Source organism: Neovison vison, chromosome 1 (genome assembly GCF_020171115.1).
Source record: "Neovison vison isolate M4711 chromosome 1, ASM_NN_V1, whole genome shotgun sequence".
NCBI classification, from domain to species: domain Eukaryota; kingdom Metazoa; phylum Chordata; class Mammalia; order Carnivora; family Mustelidae; genus Neogale; species Neogale vison.
In genome coordinates this window covers 230,224,847-230,248,763 of record NC_058091.1, presented here as the reverse complement: position 1 = coordinate 230,248,763, position 23,917 = coordinate 230,224,847, and the positions used below count along the sequence as shown (strand labels likewise).

Below are 23,917 nucleotides of genomic sequence, written 5' to 3'. Positions count from 1 at the left end.
TCCATGCAATCCGTGCCCTCTATAATACCCACCACCTAGTTCCCCCAACCTCCCACCCCCCGCCACTTCAAACCCCTCAAATTGTTTTTCAGAGTCCATAGTCTCTCATGGTTCACCTCCCCTTCCCAGTTTCCCCCAACTCCCTTCTCCTCTCTAACTCCCCATGTCCTCCATGCTATTTGTTATGCTCCACAAATAAGTGAAACCATATGATAATTGACTCTCTGTACTTGACTTATTTCACTCAGCATAATCTCTTCCAGTCCCGTCCATGTTGATACAAAAGTTGGGTATTCATCCTTTCTGATGGAGGCATAATACTCCATAGTGTATATGGACCACATCTTCCTTATCCATTCGTCCGTTGAAGGGCATCTTGGTTCTTTCCACAGTTTGGCGACCGTGGCCATTGCTGCTATAAACATTGGGGTACAGATGGCCCTTCTTTTCACGACATCTGTATCTTTGGGGTAAATACCCAGTAATGCAGTGGCAGGGTCATAAGGAAGCTCTGTTTTTAATTTCTTGAGGAATCTCCACACTGTTCTCCAAAGAGGCTACACCAACTTGCATTCCCACCAACAGTTTCTTACTTTTTTTTTTTTTTTAAGATTTTATTTATTTATTTGACAGAGAGAGATCACAAGTAGGCAGAAAGTCAGGCAGAGAGAGAGAAGCAGTCTCCCCGCTAAGCAAAGAGCCCGATGCGGGGCTTGATCCCAGGACACTAAGATCATGACCTGAGCCAAAGGCAGCGGCTTAATCCACTGAGCCACCCAGGCGCCCCTTCTTACTGATTTTTATAAGCACTTTGTGTATTAAGAGTGTTCGAATATATACAGTATACTTTAAATATACACAGTAAAGTTGCAGTTTTACCATATATTGAAATTGTTCTATACAAATTAGAATTCTGTCATGTTTTCCCCCACCATATAGTATATTGTGGATGTTTTTGTCATTATTTATGAATGTCTTAGATCCTTTTTAAAAGCTTCACAGTGTGTGATGTACTATTTTTTTTAACCTTTTGATGTTCATTTGGTTATTTTTTTCCTTTATGCTAAATAATACTGCAGTGAAGATATACAGATACAGATAGAGATATTCATTATTCTGTCTGTTTCCTTGTGATACATTCCTAAAAGTCTAATTGAAGGGTTTTGCTTATTAACAATGTGATGTATGTTTTAGCTTAGTTTCTAGGAAAGTTGGACCAGTTCATAGACCCACAAAAAGCACCTGTGATGGGCCTTCAGACTTACATGGATAAATGAGCTCTAAGGTCCTTTTCAATAATCGAAATCTTGAATCTGATGGCATATCACATTTCCATAAGTCAAACCTTATAGTAGTTGTTGAAAAGGTACAACTGCAGAATTTTGGGGCTACATAGGTCTCTAAGATTGTACTTCATATTTTGAATTGTATTCATAGCAAGGAAAGGTTAACACATACCCATAATCTATAAATATTAGTGGTGTGACTCTTACTTAAAATTACTCTATAGCAATAGAAGAAATAAATATTTCTCTAATAGTTCTATAGAAGATGCTCCTAACAAGAATTTCTAATGAGTTTTTTTCGTATTGTAAAGAATCCAAAATTGTTTTTAGCTGTGGTGTTAATTCTGCAGTATATTCTTTGGCATTTAATGCTTTCCTTTCTCCTTCCTCACAGTATAAAAGATGAGGAGGAACAGATGTGTCCTATTTGCTTGTTGGGCATGCTTGATGAAGAGAGTCTGACCGTGTGTGAAGATGGCTGCAGGAACAAGCTGCATCATCACTGCATGTCAATCTGTATGTGGCTCTTTCTCTCCCTGTGCGCCTACTCAGCACAGTTACTTTAGGAGTTAACTATATTCTTTAGGATTTTAACATGACTTTTGGGGAGACTGGGGAGAGAAGAAAAGAAGTATATCTACTTATGTAAAGTTTTCAGTGAAATGGAGTTGAGGATCTCTTAGGACATGAGCTTTGTGAACAAAGAAATGTAATGTGGGGTGATACATGTAGTAATGGAAGGCATGCACAGGATTGAAAACATATTTCTTATCTGGAAAGTGTACGTGGAGGTGAGGAGGTAGAAGACCTGGGCAGGCATGACAGGGTAACATGAAAGCAAGTTTTGGAATGACTTTACCAGGTAATCAAGTGGGCAGAATGTTCTAAAAAACAGCAAAATACATGCTGTAACTAAAAAAAAAAGCATATGCAAAAGGTACGTGCATCAAAATAATTTTACCTCTTGTGTTTGCCTGCTTCAGGTAAATACATCAAAGTATTTTTTGAGGCTCCTTCGCTATAAACCTGTACAAACCATTAGCAGCAATTATTACATACAACTAATGTTAAGTATTTATATTTTTTGAAGTTTTTTTCCTCTAATTTTTCAGGGGCAGAAGAATGTAGAAGAAATAGAGAACCTTTGATATGTCCTCTTTGTAGGTCTAAGTGGAGATCGCATGATTTCTACAGGTAACAGTTTTTGAATTAATGATGTAGACCTGTTTAATAAAAAATAAAAATGTTCTGGAAGTGTTACTAAATTTTTTAACAAACTTTTGCTAATTTTTCATTTAGCCACGAGCTGTCAAGCCCTGTAGATTCCCCTTCTTCCCTGCGAGCTGCACAGCAGCAAACAGTACATCAGCAACCTTTGGCTGGATCCCAACGGAGGAGTCAGGAGAGCAATTTTAACCTTACGCATTATGGAACTCAGCAGATTCCCCCTGCTTACAAAGATTTAGCTGAGCCATGGATTCAGGTAAATAGTTTTTATTCTTCATGTCTCAAATAAACCTTTATAGACCAATTAATGTAGCTACCTCCCAGTTGTTCTAATTTAAGAAAGTACTTTTGCTTGCCTCCATCATGACTGATAATTTGACTGAAAAATTTACCTCTGGTATTAATACTCATCTGCTTATTAAAGAGTTTAAACTTTGAACATTGTTGGAGTCCCACCTCCCATCTCTAGAAAAATCTCTTTCAGAACCATCAGACATCAGGATTATCTAAGGATAGAGGCTAGACTCCTTCAATGCTAACTTGTTCAAATGTTTAATCCCATTTCTACGAAGAATTTTCTGTCATTTTTCTTTTTATTACCATTTAAACCCAGTTTTATTTTCTGTATCCTCATGGCATATAGTAGGTGCTAAATTGCTGAGTGGATTAATAAGAAAGAAAACATAGAGCTTTTGCCTTATATTAGCCATTTTTATTTGAAAGGACAGTTTCCATTTTTACTTTCTTTTCTGATGAAATCATTTTTCTTACTCGGTAAATTGGAATTTCTGTTGGTTGGATTCTAGTGATTTTCTTTGTTGTTGTCTGCTTATTATTTTTTATATTTTATAAACAATGTCTCCAGTAGACAGTGGTAAAGTAAAATGTTTTTAATAAACTGTTAAATTCTTTTTAATACTATTAAATTTGTAAACAGACACACTGACTCATTAAGTTTGTATGTCATTAGGATTTCCTTTTTCTTTTTAATGACTATTATAGTCCTGCAGCTTTTGAATTCTTTTCTTAGTATGTAAGTAACCTATCATGAATCTAATAAAATTTGAAAACTTAAAAAACATAACCTTATTTATCTCGTTCATTAATGGTATTGAACATAGGCCCTTACCCTGCCCCTTCATGAGTCCTCAAGAGAATTCTCAAAGTTGGTACTCAGGAGCTAGGGATGCCATTCTTTCGTGGTTTTTTTGTTGTCGTTTTTGTTTATTTTGCAATACCTGTGTTTTGTTTTTTTATTTTATTTTTTCAGTGTTCCAAGATTCATTGTTTATGGATGCCATTCTTTCAGGGCAGTGGTGTAGTCAGTTTTGCTTAAGCTTTAGGCTGGACTATGCTATCTACTAGTTTTTTATTAAGAATATGACATAAGACAGAATTAAGACTTAGGTCATGGTATGCTATTTAACACTGCATGCCAGGCATAAGTTGACTATTTTGGTTGATTTATTCTCCTTTAGTGTCACCTTTTAATGGAACACATTTAAATAAATCATCATTTATTTGCCCTAAAATTTCAGAAATTTTCATCTCTAAATTCAGAAATTTTTCATAAGATAAGTTATCTTGGGTCTTAAGTTTACTTTTAACTAATTGGCCCATAATGTCAAGACCATGTACCCTTTCTTTGCAGGCACGGTGATTTGCTGATTTTTTTTTTTTTTTAAAGATTTTATTTATTTATTTGACAGAGAGAAATCACAAGTAGACAGAGAGGCAGGCAGAGAGAGAGAGAGAGAGAGAGAGAGAGAGAGAGAGAAGCAGGCTCCCTGCTGAGCAGAGAGCCCGATGCGGGACTTGATCCCAGGACCCTGAGATCATGACCTGAGCTGAAGGCAGCGGCTTAACCCATTGAGCCACCCAGGCTCCCTGATTTGCTGATTTGAACACAAGTTTTTTTCTTGAGATTTTTCCACTCCTCAGTTGTAGTTCCGTGTATTTTGTTGAGGGTATTTTTTTCCCTTAACCTTTTTCTGCAAGACAAAAGTCACATTTAAAGTTTTTGACTTAACCACTGTCATCTGTAGGAGAAATACTCTGTATCTCTTTGGACACTCCATTGCCTTTTTTTATTTGCCTTTATCTTGCTTCGGTTTTTTTCTCTGTAACTAACCTTAATAAAAAGTTGGGGTTCTAAACAGATTTTTTTTTTGTCATAAGTATAACAGTACAAAAACATACACATACCCATCTAATTACTTAATGAAGTTCACTCTTAATTTTGTTTACACCAATGAATGTTAAGGAGTTTGGGTAATTACCAGTTAAACTTGAATATAAAATTCCTCCTTCTGATTTTTAAGTGGCTGGACATAATTTGAAACTGTAGATTGGTGAAGATTTAAGAAATGTACACAATTTTCCTTTAGTACTCAAAAATCATGCTTATTTTCAAATATTTGAGACTTACCAGTTTTTCTTCACATTGAATTGTTTGTTTGACTATAGGTATTTGGAATGGAACTCGTTGGCTGCTTATTTTCTAGAAACTGGAATGTAAGAGAGATGGCTCTCAGGCGTCTTTCCCACGATGTTAGTGGGGCTCTGCTATTGGCAAATGGGGAGAGCACTGGAAATTCTGGGAGCAACGGTAGAAGCAGCCCAAGTGCTGGGGCCAGCGGGTCTTCCCAGACCAGTATCTCAGGAGACGTGGTAGAGGCATGCTGCAACGTTTTGTCAATGGTCTGTGCCGACCCTGTCTACAAAGTGTACGTTGCTGCTTTAGTAAGTAGCTTTATTACATAACCAAAGCATTATGGGTGGGTTTTTGTTTTGTTTAGAACTTGTAGATACCACTCTTAAGATCCAGTGAAAACTACTTTATCTGATTTAATTTTGGAAAAACCAAATTTTTATTCCATAATCCCAAGAAATTGCAGTTTTCTATTTAATCTCTTCATTTGGATTTTACTTGTTTTTTTGTTTTTGTTTTTTAAAAGATCTTATTTATTTATTTATTTATTTGACAGACAGAGCAGAAGTAGACAGAGAGGCAGGCAGAGAGAGGAGGAAGCAGGCTCCCTGCCGAGCAGAGAGCCCAATGCGGGGCTCGATCCCAGGACCCCGAGACCAAGACCAGAGCCAAAGACAGAGGCTTTAACCCACTGAGCCACCCAGGCGCCCCTGGATTTTACTTGTTTTAACCTATTCAGGTTTTCTTATATGCTGGTTACTTTTCTTCCCTAAAATAGCCATGTCTTGCTGTTCCTGTCTTTAAATCTTCCTAATACCTTACACATGATCAAATTAAAAATGCTTTATGGGATAGCAAGTGATCATAGTTCCTTTGATTTTTTAAAAATAATTTGACATTAGACATTAAGGAGAACTGATTATTAATAAACATTGTTGTATGGAATTCAGGATCGGTTTCACAGAGGAGGGTTCCATGACATAGATAACTGAGTTGTTTTTCTAGTTGAAGCTGTTAAAAGTTGTCTTTCATGAGTGGGATGGAATGAGGAGGTTGTTTAATTTGTAATTTTGGAGGCTAACTTGACTTTCTCCATTTTGAGTATATATATCTTTAGAACAGGATTTCTCAACCTCAGCACCCTTGACATTGAGCCAGATAATTATTTGTTGGGGGCAAGGGTGCTGTCTTGTACACTGTATGATGTTTAGCACCATCCCTGGCTTCTACCCACTAGGTATCAGTAGCAAACCTCTCTTCTCCCTCCCATCTCCTTCATGACAGCCAAGAATGTCTTCAGGCATTGCTGAGTGTCCCTGAGGGTCAGAATTGCCCCATTTCATGACGACTGTTTTAGAATAATTCTTACCTAGTTCTTTCTTCTTTTAACTAGGCTCCCAAGCTTGGGTTTTTTAAAACTCATTAATCTCTCTGCTTCCACTCTCAGTCTTCTTGTAATCCATCCTGTAAGAACTATGCCCAGTGAATCTTCTTTTTGAGAGGTAATATAGCCTGATGGTTATGAACATGAATTTGGAGTTAGAACTGAGTGATTTCATAACTTACCATCCTAACTGGGGTACTTGAATAATCTGCTAGTTAAACTGCGACTAGCCTAGGCAGTCTGAACATAAGATCAAGATTATAGAGACCTTAATTGAAATTGTGGTTCTTCCATTTGCTGGCAATATCACTTTAGGACTCATTAAATTTCAACTTTCTCACATAAAATAATGAAAATATTACCTGTTAGGTTTGAAATGAGATTGTGTAAAACCTCTAGCCATAAAATGTGGCACACTGTAAGAACACTGACTATATAGTAGCCATCAGTATTCCTTAAAGACCACTTTGGTTATTCCCTGGGTTAGAAACCCTTAGAGGATGAGCAGCATTTCCAAAAGCACATTCCATGGCAATTTGGCAGGATTATGAAAACTTCCCCTGAAGGAAGAGTTCTCTGTTCAGTTAAAATTGATGAGCAATGAATTACACAAGTTAAGCGGGTCTGTACCCTGCAAGGCTTCTAGGAACCTTCAGTAAAATAATGTACATTAGGAATTTATAAGAACAAGAAGTAGAATGCATTATTTCCCAAACTATCTTACCATGGTCTGGTTTTTTCATGTAGAATGAATATCCAGGGACCAGCATACTATAAAGACCAATGTTCTTGGCCCAACTTTTTACCTCTTTTTCTTACTGTTTTCCAACACAAACCTTCAGGCATACTTGACTGTTCAAAGTACTGCCTTACTGTCTGGTTGTTTCTTCCTAAGTTCAGACGGTTTCCCATCTAGTTTGTGAACTGTGGAGGGAAAGGACTCTGAGAATCAGACTATACTCTTGATTTCTCTATAATTACTTAGTGTGCCATGCACAGTGGAAGCAGAAATGGCTCCATCCCTTAAAGCTCTCCATTCTCTTTCTCCCTTCCCTTTGTCCTTCCTGTTTTCCCCTCCCTTCCCTTGCCATATACAATTCTTTGCTGAACCATTGGAGGGTTATTTGTGGGCATCACGACATTACATTTTAGCTCAAATATTTTAGCGGGTAGCTTTTAAGAACAAATACATTTTTCTGTATAACCACAGTGCAATCAGCAGAGACTCGGGAAATTTAGCATTAATAACAATATTATTATGTACTTATGAAGTCCATATTCAGATATCCCGTTGTTGCAACAGTGTCCTTTATAGCTAAGCCACAGACTTTACTCAGTTTTTACCAATTTTTCCATTAATGTCTTTTTTGTTCCAGGACCTAGTCCAGAAACTCACATTGCATTTAGTTAACTGTACTCCCTTAATCTCTTCCCATCTGTGACAATTCCTTAGTCTTTCCTTGTCTTGGATACATCTTGACATTTTTGAAGTGTGCTGGCCACTTACTTTGAAGAATGTCCCTCATTTTGGGTTTATCTGGTATTTTCTCATGATTTGATAGAGTTTATGCATTTTCATAAGAATATGAGAGGTTGGGGTGCCTGGTTGGCTCTGTCGGTTAGGCATTTGCCTTTGGCTCAGGTCAAGATTCCAGGGTGCTGGGATAGAGCCCCACATTGGGCTTTCTGCTCAGCGGGGAACCTGCCTATCTCCTTCTCCCTCTGCCTGCTGCTCACTCTGCTTGTGTTCTCTGTCAAATAAATAAAATCTTAAAAAAAAAAAAAAAAAAGAAGGAATACAAGAGGCGATGTGCCATTCTTAGTGCACTGTATCAAAGGATATATGATGTTGATCTGTCTTATTATTGGTGATGCTGTCTTTCATCATTTGGTTAAGGAGATGTTTATTGGGTTTCTTGCTATAAAATTACTATAATAAATGTCTTAGGGGAGATACTTTGAGGCTGCAAATATCCTCTATTTCTCTTAAGAATTTTGCCCACAGATTTTAGCATTTGTCAGTGGATCTTGCCTATAGCAGTTATTATTAATGGTGTTCTAACAGTGATTTTCTATTTCCCTTATTTCTTCTATATGAATTAATTGGGATTTTTCTATCAAGAGGAACAAACTGTCTCTTCTCACCCCATTTATGTATTTATCCAGTTTTTAAATTTATACCAATATAGACTGTTGGGTATTTATTTTTATCTGTAGATTATAATCCAGTACTATCATCATTTAATTTGTTGCTTATATTATTTGAGCTTTGGCCATTAGAAGCTCTTTTTTAACTTACTTTAAAATTCATTCTTCAAAAATTGCAGAAATAGTTCGAGTTTCCTGTGTGTGTGTGTGTGTGTGTGTGTATGTGTATAATGGATTATTTATTTATAAATATATCATGGATTATTTATGGATTACAGTCCTTTCCTATCATAATTTATTTTATTAAATGGTCTCAGATTATGCCAGGGTCTCTTATGCTTTTCAAATGCAGTTAAACTGACCTTCGGTTTTTTCTTCCCAGAAAACGTTGAGAGCCATGCTAGTATATACTCCTTGCCATAGTTTGGCAGAAAGAATCAAACTGCAGAGACTTCTCCGGCCAGTTGTAGACACCATCCTAGTCAAGTGTGCAGATGCCAATAGGTAAGGCCCTACTGATGATCTGCTTCAAACCCTCTTATATTAAAAGCCTAGCAACAAGCCTCTCACCTGGTGAGTATTTGATACATGTTTATTAAATGAGGCTTTGAATATTGTTTTCTAATATGAGATTTGAAGTTAAAATTTAACACTTAAAGCTGTTGAACACTAGGGAGAAAGACTAGTGACAAGTAAAAACCAGGCTAACAAACTGCATGGAAAACCATTTTACTGTGTTGTGATTGATTTTCTTTGATCTTAAAGTAATATTCTTAATCTCAAGTCCAGTTGAAAGAACAGTAGGTGTTATATACAGAATCTTACTTTAGAGAATGAGTTAGACAGGATAGGAACCAATAAAATCATTGCATCTGCTTAAAAAACCAAACAGTTCCATATGTGCTGTGTTTTGGAATTTTACTCTATGACAATTTATGCTAAAAAAAAAAGAACCACACAGCAACAAATTCCATTTGATCCTGTAGTATCCTTAAAAACTGGCAAGCAACAAGAGTAATGCTAATTGGAGAGGTAAGGATAGTTAGATAGAGAAATGAGTCACGATCATAGTAAAAACTAAGCTCTAACTGTGCTTTTATAAGACCAGTGGTTCGCCCACTGCTCCTTTAATGAGCATAGCTAGTGCTAAAGGTCGTTGGACTTTCTCACCTCTTTCAGTCCTGCCCATTTCAGGGGAGGAAGCACTGGATCTCCCATGTGCCTCTGCCATGACCCATTTGAAGCTCGCTCAGCCCAACTTTTGTCTTCTTTCCTAAGTCACATGATGCAGTTTTAGGTTTGCAGCTGGTCTCAAAAACTAGGTGCTTAGATTTGACTTCTCATTTCATGAAGTATGTGCTTTGCCTCCATTGTTTTCTCCACATAAGCCCATGAACTGAAAGTATTAGCGATTGTCTTGTTGCTTAGAGAGAATATTATTATACCTGAACATTAGGCAGATTAATAAATAATTTGCAAATGCATAGAAAAATTGCTGCTTTTCAGAATCAGACTATATTTTTCAGAGAACTTCATTGCTTTTGTGGCATTTGTTGTGTTGTGTGCTTTCCCAAATACTAAAATTAGATTGTTTACTTGGTCCCTTCAGTGACAGAACATTATTAAAAAAAAATACAGTAAAAAGATTTTAAGGTATTTGGAACTCACTCAGGCTATATAAGAGAAATAAAGTTTTGGATGGGAGGGTTTTGTTTTTAATGCAAGAGATTCTTACTGAAAATTCAGAAATCAAAACAAGTACTTTTTATTTTAATGAAATAACCAAAAATACGCTTTTTATCTGGTTTGCTATTTAAATCAGTACTTGCTCTTCAAGAGCCACTAGTAAAAGTTCTGTGCTTAACACAAATGAGGTAATGAAATTAACCTTAAATGATGAATATTATTATTTGTAGGAATTTATTAATGTGATTTTACTGGTGGAAAAGCAAACACATGTGGAAGCTTTTTTCCCCACGTTTTCACATAGCATTACATTACTTTTGTCCTTTTAATGTGCATTTTATCTAAGATCCAAGTCTGATGTTGCTTCTTTCATTTGTAGTCGTACAAGTCAGCTGTCTATATCGACACTGTTGGAATTATGCAAAGGCCAAGCAGGAGAGTTGGCAGTTGGCAGAGAAATACTTAAAGCTGGTAATAACTTTTTACTTAATAATAATGTAGCAGATCTTACCATTTTCCTTCGCCGACTGTCTAATTCTGTAATCTCTGATAGGGCAGTTGTATGGATTTTAGAGTAATTGTGTAAATTGATTGAGTCAGCTAACGTTAGAAATATGAATTAATCTAAGAAATGCTTTCTTTTTTAAACGATTTATTTATCTGAGAGAGCACAGAGGGAGGGGCAGAGGGAGAGGGAGCAGACTCCCTGCTGAGCGCAGAGCCAGACTTGGGGCTCAATCCTAGGACCCTGAGATGATAACCTGAATCAAACTCAAGAGTCAGCCATTTAAGCAACTGAGTTACCCAGGAAACACCTAAGAAATTTTTAAAATGAATATAATTAGAGTATTGTCCTTGACATTGTGCTATTTTGACCATGTTTTGTTTTAGATTTTAATATCACTGCTTTTCAATTATTTTTGCTTTCCTTTTCACAGGATCCATTGGTATTGGTGGTGTTGATTATGTCTTAAGTTGTATTCTTGGAAACCAAACTGAATCAAACAACTGGCAAGAACTTCTGGGCCGCCTTTGCCTTATAGACAGACTGCTCTTGGAATTTCCTGCTGAATTTTACCCTCATATTGTCAGTACTGATGTTTCACAAGCTGAGCCTGTTGATGTCAGGTAATATTTCTTCTGCAAATATATTATTTTGTTCTTCTTTCTACTCATCCCCACCCCCCCCCAAGGACACATTTTAGATTCATTAAAGACTCAGAAGCTACAGAACATATATATAGGTTACTAATACCTTAATCTTTGATTGATTAAAAAAAACTCAAGTCTAGGCTATTTAATTAAAATTTAATAGATCCTTTGTTCTGAAATGACTTTTTTTCAGTGTATAAGCTTTAAACTCTAGTACCTTTCTTATTTGCATATAGTTTGCAGTAATTTTGACTTGTCTAGTAACTGAATTTTTTTTTTTTTCTTTCAGGTATAAAAAGCTGCTGTCCCTCTTAACCTTTGCTTTGCAGTCCATTGATAATTCCCACTCAATGGTTGGTAAACTCTCCCGAAGGATATATCTGAGTTCTGCAAGAATGGTTACTGCAGTCCCCCACGTATTTTCAAAACTATTAGAAATGCTGAATGTTTCCAGTTCCACTCATTTTACCAGGATGCGTCGTCGTTTGATGGCTATTGCAGATGAGGTAGAAATTGCTGAGGCCATCCAGCTAGGCGTAGGAGACGCTTTGGAGGGTCGACATGACAGCTTTTTACAGGCGGCTGTCCCAACCAGTTACCCAGAAACCACAGAGAACAGCTCCCTTGAGCGCACAGACCATTTAGAGAAAACTGGAAAAGGACTATGTGCTACAAAACTGAGTGCCACTTCAGAGGACATTACTGACAGACTGGGCAGCGTTTCAGTAGGACTTCCCAGCTCAACAACAATGGAGCAACCAAAGCCAATGGTTCAAACAAAAGGCAGACCCCACAGTCAGTGTTTGAACACCTCTCCTTTATCTCATCATTCCCCATTAATGTTTCCACCCTTGTCAACTCCTTCATCTGCCCCCTCTGCACCAACTGGCACTGGAACGGATGTCTCTAAGCATAGACCTCAGGGATTCATTCCCTGCAAAATACCTTCCGCATCTCCTCAAACACAGCGCAAATTTTCTCTACAGTTCCAGAGAAACTGTTTGGAAAACAGAGACTCAGATAAATCTTCCCCCATCTTTACTCAGTCCAGACCCCTGCCCTCTAGTAATATACATAGGCCAAAGCCATCTCGACCTTCCCCAGGTAATACAAGTAAACAGGGAGAGGCCTCAAAGAATAGCATGACACTTGATCTGAACAGTACTGCCAAATGTGATGACAGCTTTGGCAGCAGCAATAGCAGTAATGCTGTCATACCCAGTGATGAGACAGTGTTCACCCCAGTAGAAGAGAAATGCAGACTAGATGTCAATACAGAGCTCAACTCCAGTATTGAGGACCTTCTTGAAGCATCTATGCCTTCAAGTGATACAACAGTAACTTTTAAGTCAGAAGTTGCTGTGCTCTCCCCTGAAAAGGATGAAAATGATGATACCTACAAAGATGATGTGAATCATAATCAAAAATGCAAAGAAAAGATGGAAGCTGAAGAAGAAGAAGCTTTAGCAATTGCCATGGCAATGTCAGCGTCTCAGGATGCCCTCCCCATAGTTCCTCAACTACAAGTTGAAAATGGAGAAGATATCATCATTATTCAACAGGATGTAAGTATAGTCTTGAAGTGATTAGAGTTTCCTTGCACCAAGCTAAAAGAAACCTAACTCAGAAATGATGCTTTTCACATGAGTTAATTGTGAGAAGCAGTTTTTCACATAGAGTTATACAGCAGTTTTTTAATTGTTGCTTGACCACAAACACTACTTGCCTATTTCAAAGGCATTTCTGTAATGGTGATCCCTTTTGCATTTGACATTGGTCACCGACACTGTCCCTACAGAGGTTAACTTTATAGATGGTCTGAGAAGCCAGACCAAGCAAGAATAGTATTTTGCCAGGCTGATTTCACAAACTCTTCCTCTTTTAACCTAACAGTAAAAAGATTGCTTTCATTTAATATGTAGACACCAGAAACTCTACCAGGACATACCAAAGCAAAACAACCTTACAGAGAAGACACTGAATGGCTGAAAGGTCAGCAGATAGGCCTTGGAGCATTTTCTTCCTGTTACCAGGCTCAAGATGTGGGAACTGGAACATTAATGGCTGTTAAACAGGTAAATACCTAGTGAGCACATAAGTGACTTAAATTATAGAAATGAAGCATGAGCAAATAAGAAAAATAAAGGATATGTTCCAGTGTGTATATGCTTTAGTTCTTTTTCAGAAACCTAAATTTCAAAGTAAATACCGCCAAAGCACCAAAAGCGTCATGAATTCTAATGGAAAGCTGAAGCATGATTTATTTTAATGAGCTGCAGAAATGTCCCCTGATAGTCTTCTTTCTTTCTTTCTTTTTAAAATTTCATATATTTATTTTGGAGCGGAGGAGGCATGAGTTGGGGGAGGGACAGAGGCAGAGGGAGAAGGAGAAGCAGCCTCCTCCCCTGATGAGCAAGGAGCCCGATAGGGAACCGCTCCCAGGACCCTGAAATCATGACCCAAGCCGAAGGCAAATGCTCAACCAACTGAGCCACCCAGGTACTCCTGAAAGTATAGTCTTAAGGCATGATTATTAAAAATGCAGCACCACGATGAGCATCATAGAGGTGGTTTTTGGTTGTGCTTTTTTTTTTTTGTTTTAAAGATTATTTATTTATTTGACAGAGAGACCAGAGATCACAAATCAGAGAAGCAGGCAGAGGGGGAAGGGGAAGCAGGCTCCCTGCTGAGCAGAGAGCCCAATGCAGGGCTCAGTCCAGGACCCTGGGATCATGATCTGAGCTGAAGGTGGAGGCTTAACCCACTGAGCCACCCAGTTGCCCCTGGTTGTGCTTTTTATAAACAAGAGTTATGATTTCATACTCCTTTTACTCATGTAACCTGTGCAGCAGCATCTTGGGATCTCTAGTTTACTTTTTATGAACATCCTGATCAAAAGAAGAAAATTAAAGCCTTCATTTTTAAATTATGTTGGTTCTTCTATGAATGGGCTTTTCTTATTCCATCTTTGGACAGTTTGGGAGGACTGGCTACATCCCAGTTTTTTCCCTTTTTCTGATATTTCATTGCTTCTTAAGCTAGACTCTTCTAAGAGTTTGATTTTTTTTTTTAATGGAGTATCTACTTATTAGCATAAATGCTAACTCCTGTTAATCTATAACTGATTTGAAATTGTCCACTTTAGATCAGATTGTTAATAAAGTTTGTAAATAGAAATTCGTCAGAATTCAAAACTTTATAAACATGGTTATTGAAACAGGTGACATATGTCAGAAATACATCTTCTGAGCAAGAGGAAGTAGTGGAAGCATTAAGAGAAGAGATCAGAATGATGAGCCATTTGAATCATCCCAACATCATTAGGATGTTGGGAGCCACATGTGAGAAAAGCAATTATAATCTCTTCATCGAATGGATGGCAGGTATGTTCCTGTTTTAAATTGCCAGTAATAGCACATGAATTTACCTTTCTGGCTAATACTAAATTTAAGAAAAACAGCTGATTTTAAAACACTTATTTTTAGTAAGTAGTTGCTTTTCTAAAAGCAAATCACCCCTAACATAATATGAACCGGAAATACTTTGTTTTATCTTACACTGTTTGATTGGTGGGCAGCAAAACGAAATGTACCGAGTAATAGTACAAAGCTCTCAAAGAGGGAGGGGAGCCAAGAGGATTGGGTTGCCCATTTTGTCTTACATTTAAATATAAATAAGATATTCACTGTCTCTACCTTTCAGACTTTTTCAATGTTTCTTTTTAAATGATTGTGTAGCACTGTTTACAGGAATAATTTTTTAAAGACCTGCTTATGTGTAAGAGCCATATTTTTCCAGATAGCCATCATCAGTTGGACAGATTTGAGATGTTTTAATGTGACAGTATAAAAATGAAATTAAGATATAACTTGGAAAAATTATTGTAGGCAAACTAGCACTGAAGCATAAAGTTGAACCTTGTCATCTACTTGAACAAATAAAAACTGAATTTTATGTGGTATCATATTGTACATATAGTAGAACAAGTAACTTGGGATATAATGAATGAACAAATGCTTGGTTTAACATCTTAGTTTTTTTGCATCTGAAGGAGTGTATTTCTGTTTACATATCTGTTCTTTGGTATGTTCTCTGATGTTGGTTGTAGCTGTGTAGATTGTTGTTTTTAGGTTGACTATTTTAAATACTTCTCAGTGTGAGGTTTATTGAGCTTGTGACCTGTCCCAGGTCAGAGCTAGTAAATAGTAGAGTATGAAGCTTCTTGCTAGCTCTTCTGGCTCCTCTCTGGTCTGGCTTCTCTCTGCCTTCTGCAAAATAACATGCTAGCACTCTTGACTTAAGTCTTACTAAGAAAGGTATTTTGTATATCTTGGTCAAAAAGAGAGGTGAATGGTACATTGCAGAAATAGGTCCATCCAAAATTGTTAAGTTTCAAAGCTTTCTGAAATCTTGACCTTCCAAAAAACTAGGTCATGAAAGTTGGATGAAAATGTCTAATTGATAGGTTTTGAGATCCCTAGAATATATTAGTTTTAAAATCCGTTTCACTTCTGGTACAGAGTATAAATTTAATATTTCATATTGAACATGAGCTCTGGCACAAGAATATGTAACCCAAAGTGTAATAAAATTGTTTTCATTTTGGCTTGAGTTTATGATAATTATTATGTTTGTCTTCTAGGGGGATCTGTGGCTCATTTGCTCAGTAAATATGGAGCCTTCAAGGAATCAGTAGTTATTAATTATACTGAACAGTTACTTCGTGGCCTTTCATATCTCCATGAAAACCAGATCATTCATAGAGATGTCAAAGGTAGGTATTCTTTTAATTACTACCTAGTACCAATAAATAGAAAATACATGTAGTTTTATAACTTGGACCTTTGTTGATAGTTTCTAACTTGAAACTATGGGGTTTCAAGTTAGAAACTTGGGGTTGTTTCTCCTGAGTAACTCAAATCACTAGAATAGAAGTGAAAGGAACCTGTGGAGTCATGTAATCTGCCTTCCTTGGAGAGACTGCTTTTTCCAGTCCTACTGCTAATTGATGGCAAATCAGGTATAAAAATCAGGTCTCTGATTTCCTATCTTGGTCTCATGACCTCCTACCTCCCCAAAAGTTCCTGTTCCTGAATAATTGGGATGGCTTTATTTAGAATAATTGGGATGTCATGTACTTCTTTTGAGAAAAATCCTTTCAAATCTTTTGCAGTTCATCTTATTAAGAACGTTGGCTTTCTGACATGAATGTCTATGGCTAGTATTTGATACAACATACTCAAGTAATTTTATAACATTAATTTTTTGTAAGTTAGAATTGTGAAATTCCTGTATATTTTCAGTTGGTCTAGTGAGTGTGTTTCAGTAGAACTTTGTCTTAAAATGGAAACTACACTAAAATTTTAACTTTGAGGGAAGATTTTTGATGGGAATCATTATATTAAAGGTTTTCAGCACTTAGTAATAACATTTTATTAAATGTCTACCTTTATTTCCTTCTGCCTCGTTACTTTGATCTTCCCTCTGAGGATTTGGATTTTATTTATTTTGCACTGTTGATACCTCTGTGCCTTTAGCAAGAATGAAATGAATTCAGAGGGGAGATTTTTCTGAACCCTTCCATGTCCACTTCCTTTGTTACGGTCCTATTTTGTTAGTATCTTACTGAGTTTCTAATCTGTTCTTTTGTTTTTAACATACAAGGTCATTTGCTATTTCTTTTGACAGGTGCCAATTTGCTAATTGACAGCACAGGTCAGAGACTGAGAATTGCAGATTTCGGAGCTGCAGCCAGGTTGGCATCAAAAGGAACTGGTGCAGGAGAGTTTCAGGGACAGTTATTGGGGACAATTGCATTTATGGCACCTGAGGTGAGAAGCAGCTTTGAGTGTGATGAAAGAAAATACCTGGAGTTCTAGGTGACAGAATTAGAGCAAATTAGTTTGCAGTGTTATTCAGTATATGCTTACAAATTAGAAGCGTATAGCTCTAAAAATAAGGTTTTAATTATATCCTTGATTTCAGAACCCTTAATCCGTGCCTTTCCATCTTTGTCTTGACAAAATTTTAAAAGGCAGGTTTTAATAGTTTGCTTATAAGACTATTTCTAACAAAGAATTTTGGGGTGATTTGTACTACTGTTTTGTAGTACACCCAAAGCACACATAATAGGAATCTCAACAGTTGGTCTCTCCCTGTTCCAAAGGGAGTTGAGCACAGAGAAGCTGGTCTTAGTAGAAGTGGAAGAAGTGTAACTAAGCACTGCTGTTCTGAATCAGGCTTCATCTGTTGTGTTCCGAACTCTTGGTGTTTACATGTGGTGATCACTTACTTGTCCTCTGGCCACTTGGTTTACTTAAGTGCACTGGGGGTGCTTGGAAATTCTTTCTTTCATTATCTCAGAATTCTCCAAAATACTTTTGTGCCACATAGGAGATTAATAAGTTTATTGATGAAATAAATGAGACATCAGGGTAGTCCGTGGAGTTACCATTGTTTTGATCTGAAATAAAAAAGCTAGGATCTTTAACTACAGAACATCTTTCTCTTTTTTTAATGAGTCATATTTCCAAATTAACTTTCCATTTTAGGTACTAAGAGGTCAGCAGTATGGTAGAAGCTGTGACGTATGGAGTGTTGGCTGTGCCATTATAGAAATGGCTTGTGCTAAACCACCTTGGAATGCAGAAAAACACTCCAATCATCTTGCTTTGATATTTAAGGTAACTGATATAAAAATTACTTCTTTCTGCCAAAATTGGCAGGAGGCAGATTTTCATGGATTCTCCTTAACTCTCAATCTCAGGTGAAAGCATATCCTCTTTGAAATAAATATGCATGTGTACATCTCCAGGAATTTATATGGTGTGGTGAATATGGGCAGCAAATACAGTCAGTCCTCATTTTTCACAATAGTAAGGCTCTATAAAGTCACTTGGAACAATGAGTTAGCAAATGATAAATCATTGTTCCTAGGTGAAATACATAAATGGATGTATCCAACTTTCAAAGGTAAGAACATAGAGCTTTTTATGTACACAATCTGCCAATTTTTAAAATCAGATTTACTCTTCGGTGTATTTTAAAAAATTACACCTGAATCAGGTACCAAATCCTATCTGTTCTACCTTTCTGACAACGCTCAAATCCACTCTGTCCATTTCCAGCAGAGAAGAGTATCATAGTTGAGATTTTTAGCTTTTGATCCAGACATGTACTAGTTAAAAGCTTGGGCTCTGACATGTGCTAGTTAAAAGCTTGGGCTCTGATGGGGGATGGGGTAACTGGGTGATGGACATTGGGAAGGGTATGTATACGTTGTCATGAACACTGGGTACTATATAAGACTGATGAATCACAGACATGTACCCCTGTAACAAATAATACGTTCTGTGTTAATTAATTGAATTTACGTTAAACAAAAAAAGCAGCTTGGACTCTGGAGTAATACAGACATGGTTTCAAACCACGGTCTAGCCTTTAATAGCCCTGTCTAGGGGAATGACTAACTCAATCTACCCTCTGTTTTTTGGGTTGTAAAATGGGTGTAATGACAGCACCTACTTCGTGGGATTATCTCTGGGCCCGAGTAAAGCAAAGTCTACTGCATTGGCACCCCAGCACCTCCCAGCTGCCATAACTGCCTCTGGTTCTTCCCATACTTAGAGACCTTCCTCCTTTGGTGCAGCTGTGTGTCTCATATACAAAATGGGTAGGTGTGGTCTTTCTCACTTCGAATAGCTCTCTGTGCTGCATAATAGAAAATGTAGGAGAGCGTATAGTATAAATACTTTACCTACCTGTCTAACCATTTCGATGCTCTCAGCCGTGTTCGAGACAATAAGGGAAACGCATAGATCCATCTGCTCAGGATGTATTTGGTCAAATTCTAAAAATCCTAAAATTTGAAGGTTCTTGGAGGAAGCCTCCCATCTGGCTGGTGAGTTTTCCCATAAATTCTGTCAGAAGAAAGTCCACACACTTAAGCTTCCGTTCTGTGCACAAGATCCATGTGTACTACAGAGTTCCGACCATGCAAGGTGTCAACATACTGGTGGTTTTTCTTATAGATTGCAAGTGCAACTACTGCTCCATCGATCCCTTCACATTTGTCTCCTGGTTTACGAGATGTGGCTCTTCGGTGTTTAGAACTTCAACCTCAGGACAGACCTCCATCAAGAGAGCTACTGAAGCATCCAGTCTTCCGTACTACTTGGTAGCCAATTACAGACTATGATGGAGACAGGTTGCTCAACAAGGCAAAACTTTTGTGGGGAACCATGCTGATAATCTGCTGGCCTTCATGCCACTGAACAGCTATGAACAGGACCAGTGGGGGAACCCTTACCTAAGTATGTGATTGACAAATCATGATCTGTACCTAAGCTTAGTATGCAAAAGCCCACAATTTGTGCAGAAACTGTAAACCGTGCCTTTCAAAGAACTGGCCATAGGTAAACAGGAAAACTGAAGTTTGCATGACTAACAGAAGCGTATTTTGGGGGGTTTTTTTGGAGCACTTTTTCAGCAATATTAGCAGCTGAGGGGCTCAGGATCTATTTTAATGTTTGAATTATTCTTCCATTTCATATTGTGATCACAAGCAGGGGGTTCTGCAATTCCGTTCAGTTTTTTTTTGTCACTGGCTCCCAATCAGTATCTGCCTCTTTTAGGTCAGAATATGCTATAAGTAGCAGTAAATATATTTTTAAAAGTTGATAACTTCTTTATGAACAACAGTTGACCTTTATTTTTTAAATGCCTGGGCAATTGTGGTTCACTGTGCATTTTACTGTTGGCCCATTCATTTCGTTTTTGGAAATCATGGTTCTGTATTTTCATTTCACCTTCACTTTTGTTTAATATTCAGGGAAAGGTGATTTTTTTCAAACCAGAAAAAAAAAATAGAACTAGGTGTGAACTAGAGTTTATTAAATATCTTGCTATTGCAAGAGGGTTTGTTTTTTTTAATTCAGATTTAATTTTGTTTTTTCTTAAAATTGGAATATAATAAAATACTACCTTCACTGAGTCAGTCACTGCTTTTTTCATGCAGGTTAAATATAAATTAAGTGAAAATCAACTATTCTCTGTGATGCAGCTCAAAACCAAGATCAAGATGACCTTGAAATTTGATTTTTTTTAATGTATTGGTTTCTTTTATAGGAAACATCACACCTTTGAAGTCTTAACTTTGTATGTAACAATCCATCATTCATCATCCATCACCACTAATAATATTAAACTGCTATTTTCCTTCTACCATGCATTATCTCTTTATAGTAGGCCTGGCTGTTAATTAAAGAAATTAACTAATAACTCAACTATCAATGAGTAATAGTGTTTTTACAAAATAAATTTTCTTGGAACTCTGAAAACATGTTCAGAAAGAAAAGTGAAATTGAATTTGACTTATACCCTAATTCTTGGTTTTTGCTCAATTATCTAATGGTTTTCATCAGAGTTGAATTCAGATGCATGGAATCCTGAAGGAAAATGGCAGCTCTTTTATCCTTTTTTTGTGACTTTTTAAATACTTAATACAACTTTTTGAGATGAGAAGTTTTAACTCTTCAGAAGCCAGTTGAATTATTGCAGAGTGAAACAGAATTGGTTATTCTCAAAGACTCAGGATAAACTAAATAAGCAAATAAGCTATACAGAGTACATTTTAAATGTACATCACAAATTGGAAGTAAAATAAGTTTCAAGATAAGTTTACAGAGATATATTGCATATAATTTTTAAAAGGCAGTTTTCTTTTTTTTTTTTTTTTTACGTGAATGTGTCTCTTAGTGAAATTTTACATTCCTTTGTTTTTGGAAGATTGGCAATATTTGAAGAGTTAAAAATAGTACCGAAATGTGAAGTTTGGTAGCTCTAAATGTGTTGTACTTGACTTCCTTTTTTTATTTTCTATCTTTTCTGTGTGTGTGACTACTTAGAACTTTCACAACCCTAATAAGATTGTTTCCGAGTTTCTCATGTGCAAGCTTTAACGGATGCACTCTTGCCATTTTATGTACTGGAAGATCATCACTGGTCAGATTAATACTGTGTCTGACAGAAATGTAAACTGTATAAACTGAGGAACCTCAGCTAATCAGTATTACTTTGTAGATCACCATGCCCACCACATTTCAAACTCAAACTGCCTCTAGATGCAAATCCATTGTTTGAGTTTGTTTGCAGTTCCCTCAGCTTGCTGGTAATTGTGGTGTTTTGTTTTTTGTTTTGTTTTGTTTTGAATGCAAATGTGATATAATATTCTTATTTTCTTTGGATCAAAGCTGGACTGAAAATTGTATTGTGTAATTATTTTTGTGTTCTTAATGTTATTTGGTACTCAAAAGTTGTAAATAATGTCTACTGCTGTTTATTCCAGGTTCTACTACCTCAGGTGTCCTATAGTTCTTCTTCTACCAAAGTTCACTTTCACAATGAAATTATATTTGCTGTGTGACTATGATTCCTAAGACTTCCAGGGCTTAAGGGCTAACTTCTATTAGCACCTTACTGTGTAAGCAAATGTTACAAAAAAAAAAAAATCTCTGGGTTAAGAAAATTTGGCTTAAATGTATCCTTTGTTATTTTAAATATATCGAGATATTTTAATTAAAATTTTTACCCCATTGAACCAATTTTATAGTATTTGTACCTATTTTGGTGTTTGTCTTTATAGTAAATAAAAGTTTTTGAACAAAGGTTGGTAATTTTATTTATTTTGCCAGCTGCCCAGTTATGTCCTTTATAGATGAAGGATCCAGACCAAGAGTACGTATTCCTCGTAGTCATCAAGTTTCTTCAGTTTCATTCAATCCAGAATCATTCCTTAGTTTTTTATGTTCATGACCTTAGTATTTTTTAAGATTACAGGTTTTTGTTTTATAGAGGTCCTCCATTGGAGTTCATCTGGTGCTTCCTCATGACTGGATTCAGCATATGCATTTGTGACAGGAATATCAGAGAGGTGATGCAATGCTCTTCTTGGTGTGTCTTTTTTTTTCTTTAAGATTTTATTTATTTGAGAGTGAGCAAGAGTGGAGGGAAGGGGGAGCCACGGGAAGAGGAAGCAGCAGACTCCCTGCTGAACAGGGAGCCCAAAGCCGGCTGTTCCTGGTGTGTCTTATCAGGAGGCACTTCAAAGCCAATTTGTCCCAATGCTGGTGATATTAACAGTGATCATCTGAGTAGGCTTCACCACTGTAAAGTTACCATTTCCCTTTGTAGTTAATATCCAGCTTAGTATGGATGTTAAGTATTTTGTAGAGGTGATACTTTGAGATTACATAGTTTGTTCTTTTTTTTTTTTTTTAAGATTTTATTTATTTTTTTGACAGAGAGAAATCACAAGTAGATGGAGAGGCAGGCAGAGAGAGAGGGAAGCAGGCTCCCTGCTGAGCAGAGAGCCAGATGCGGGACTCGATCCCAGGACCCTGAGATCATGACCTGAGCCAAAGGCAGCGGCTCAACCCACTGAGCCACCCAGGCGCCCTACAGTTTGTTCTTCATTCAACTTTCACTCTCTGCTCTTAGCCTTCTTGAATTCTGAATTATTACTCTGATAGATGCCAAATGGTGATTTTTCTAGTTCTTGCATTCTTTCTGTATTTTGTTAATAGACATTTTGCTATAAGAAGAGCTTTCTCTTCTCCTATTTTTTACTCACTTAGAAGAATGGTTGGCTCAGTGGGTTAAGCAGCACAGATCTGTTCCTAGCAGCACAGATTAAATTTAGTTGATTCTTTTTATATTGTATGGGAATGAAGATTCACTCACCAGAAGTATTTGTCAGGCATACCCTGGAACAGTGATTACGCTCCATTTCACAAATGCAGAAACCAGCCAACTGCAATCATTCTGCAATCAAGCTACACGAGGGAACTCCCTTGGCCTGCCCCACAGTTTTAGTCTTAGATTGTACCTTGTGGTTGTGTACTCATTTCTACTTAGATTCTTCATTTTTCTGCCAGTAGTCATCTCTCACAGGATCAAACAATCAGAAACAAGATGAATTAAGCCTGCAAAATAGGTGATGTCACGGATTAAGTGGTGGTTCAGATGGCATTTTCTGTATCTACGTTTGTTGTAAAGACTCTGTATAATATGAAAATATGCATTTTTTTTTTTTAAGAGAGGAAGCAAGGGGTGCAGGGATGAGGAGCAGGCAGGAGAGAGAGATTCTTAAACAGGTTCCATGCCCAGTGTGGGCCCTGACATGGGGCTCAATCTCACAACCTGAGATCACAACCTGAGCTGAAGTCAAGAGTCAGACATTTAACCAACTGAGTCACCTGGTGCCCCCCTAAATGTGCATCTTTTAAATAGGCTTTACCTATTACTGTTAAGCAGTACACTTAAGTCATTTCCAGAAAATATTACCTTTGAGAACAGATTTTTGCCATCTATTTAAATGGCAATAATAATTGTGTAAAAGGGCTGTATATATAGGATAGAGAGAATCTAGAAAAACGTTGGGGTATCATGCTTACCCAGAAATGCCAATAAATGCACATGTGAATTAATATAGTAATTCACTTGTTATAAAATGCATGAAATACTGATGCCACTGGGGAAAGCAGTGACTAAACAGAAACTTTTGCAATCCGTCACCTTTCTACACCATGACAATTTTTAGGTTTC

General features: G+C 37.0%; 1 protein-coding gene and 1 long non-coding RNA gene across 2 annotated transcripts in view; one reads left to right on the top strand and one right to left on the bottom strand.

Annotated features, from left to right (window-relative positions):
* The window catches only part of MAP3K1 (mitogen-activated protein kinase kinase kinase 1), an 80,907-nt gene extending 58,929 nt beyond the window's left edge, over positions 1–21,978 (top strand). Inside the window, exons 7-20 of the mRNA XM_044224486.1 lie at positions 1,681–1,802; positions 2,399–2,480; positions 2,586–2,769; positions 4,980–5,255; positions 8,859–8,980; positions 10,542–10,633; positions 11,101–11,290; positions 11,604–12,879; positions 13,237–13,389; positions 14,535–14,697; positions 15,957–16,088; positions 17,003–17,145; positions 17,866–17,997; positions 19,345–21,978. Of these exons, the coding sequence (XP_044080421.1) occupies positions 1,681–1,802; positions 2,399–2,480; positions 2,586–2,769; positions 4,980–5,255; positions 8,859–8,980; positions 10,542–10,633; positions 11,101–11,290; positions 11,604–12,879; positions 13,237–13,389; positions 14,535–14,697; positions 15,957–16,088; positions 17,003–17,145; positions 17,866–17,997; positions 19,345–19,494 (3,217 nt within the window). The 3' untranslated portion in view covers positions 19,495–21,978. The remainder of the gene's footprint in view (positions 1–1,680; positions 1,803–2,398; positions 2,481–2,585; positions 2,770–4,979; positions 5,256–8,858; positions 8,981–10,541; positions 10,634–11,100; positions 11,291–11,603; positions 12,880–13,236; positions 13,390–14,534; positions 14,698–15,956; positions 16,089–17,002; positions 17,146–17,865; positions 17,998–19,344) is intronic.
* The window catches only part of LOC122889412, a 76,680-nt gene that overhangs the window by 16,499 nt on the left and 36,264 nt on the right, over positions 1–23,917 (bottom strand). Inside the window, exon 2 of the long non-coding RNA XR_006380898.1 lies at positions 23,199–23,295. This is a non-coding gene — a long non-coding RNA (uncharacterized LOC122889412). The remainder of the gene's footprint in view (positions 1–23,198; positions 23,296–23,917) is intronic.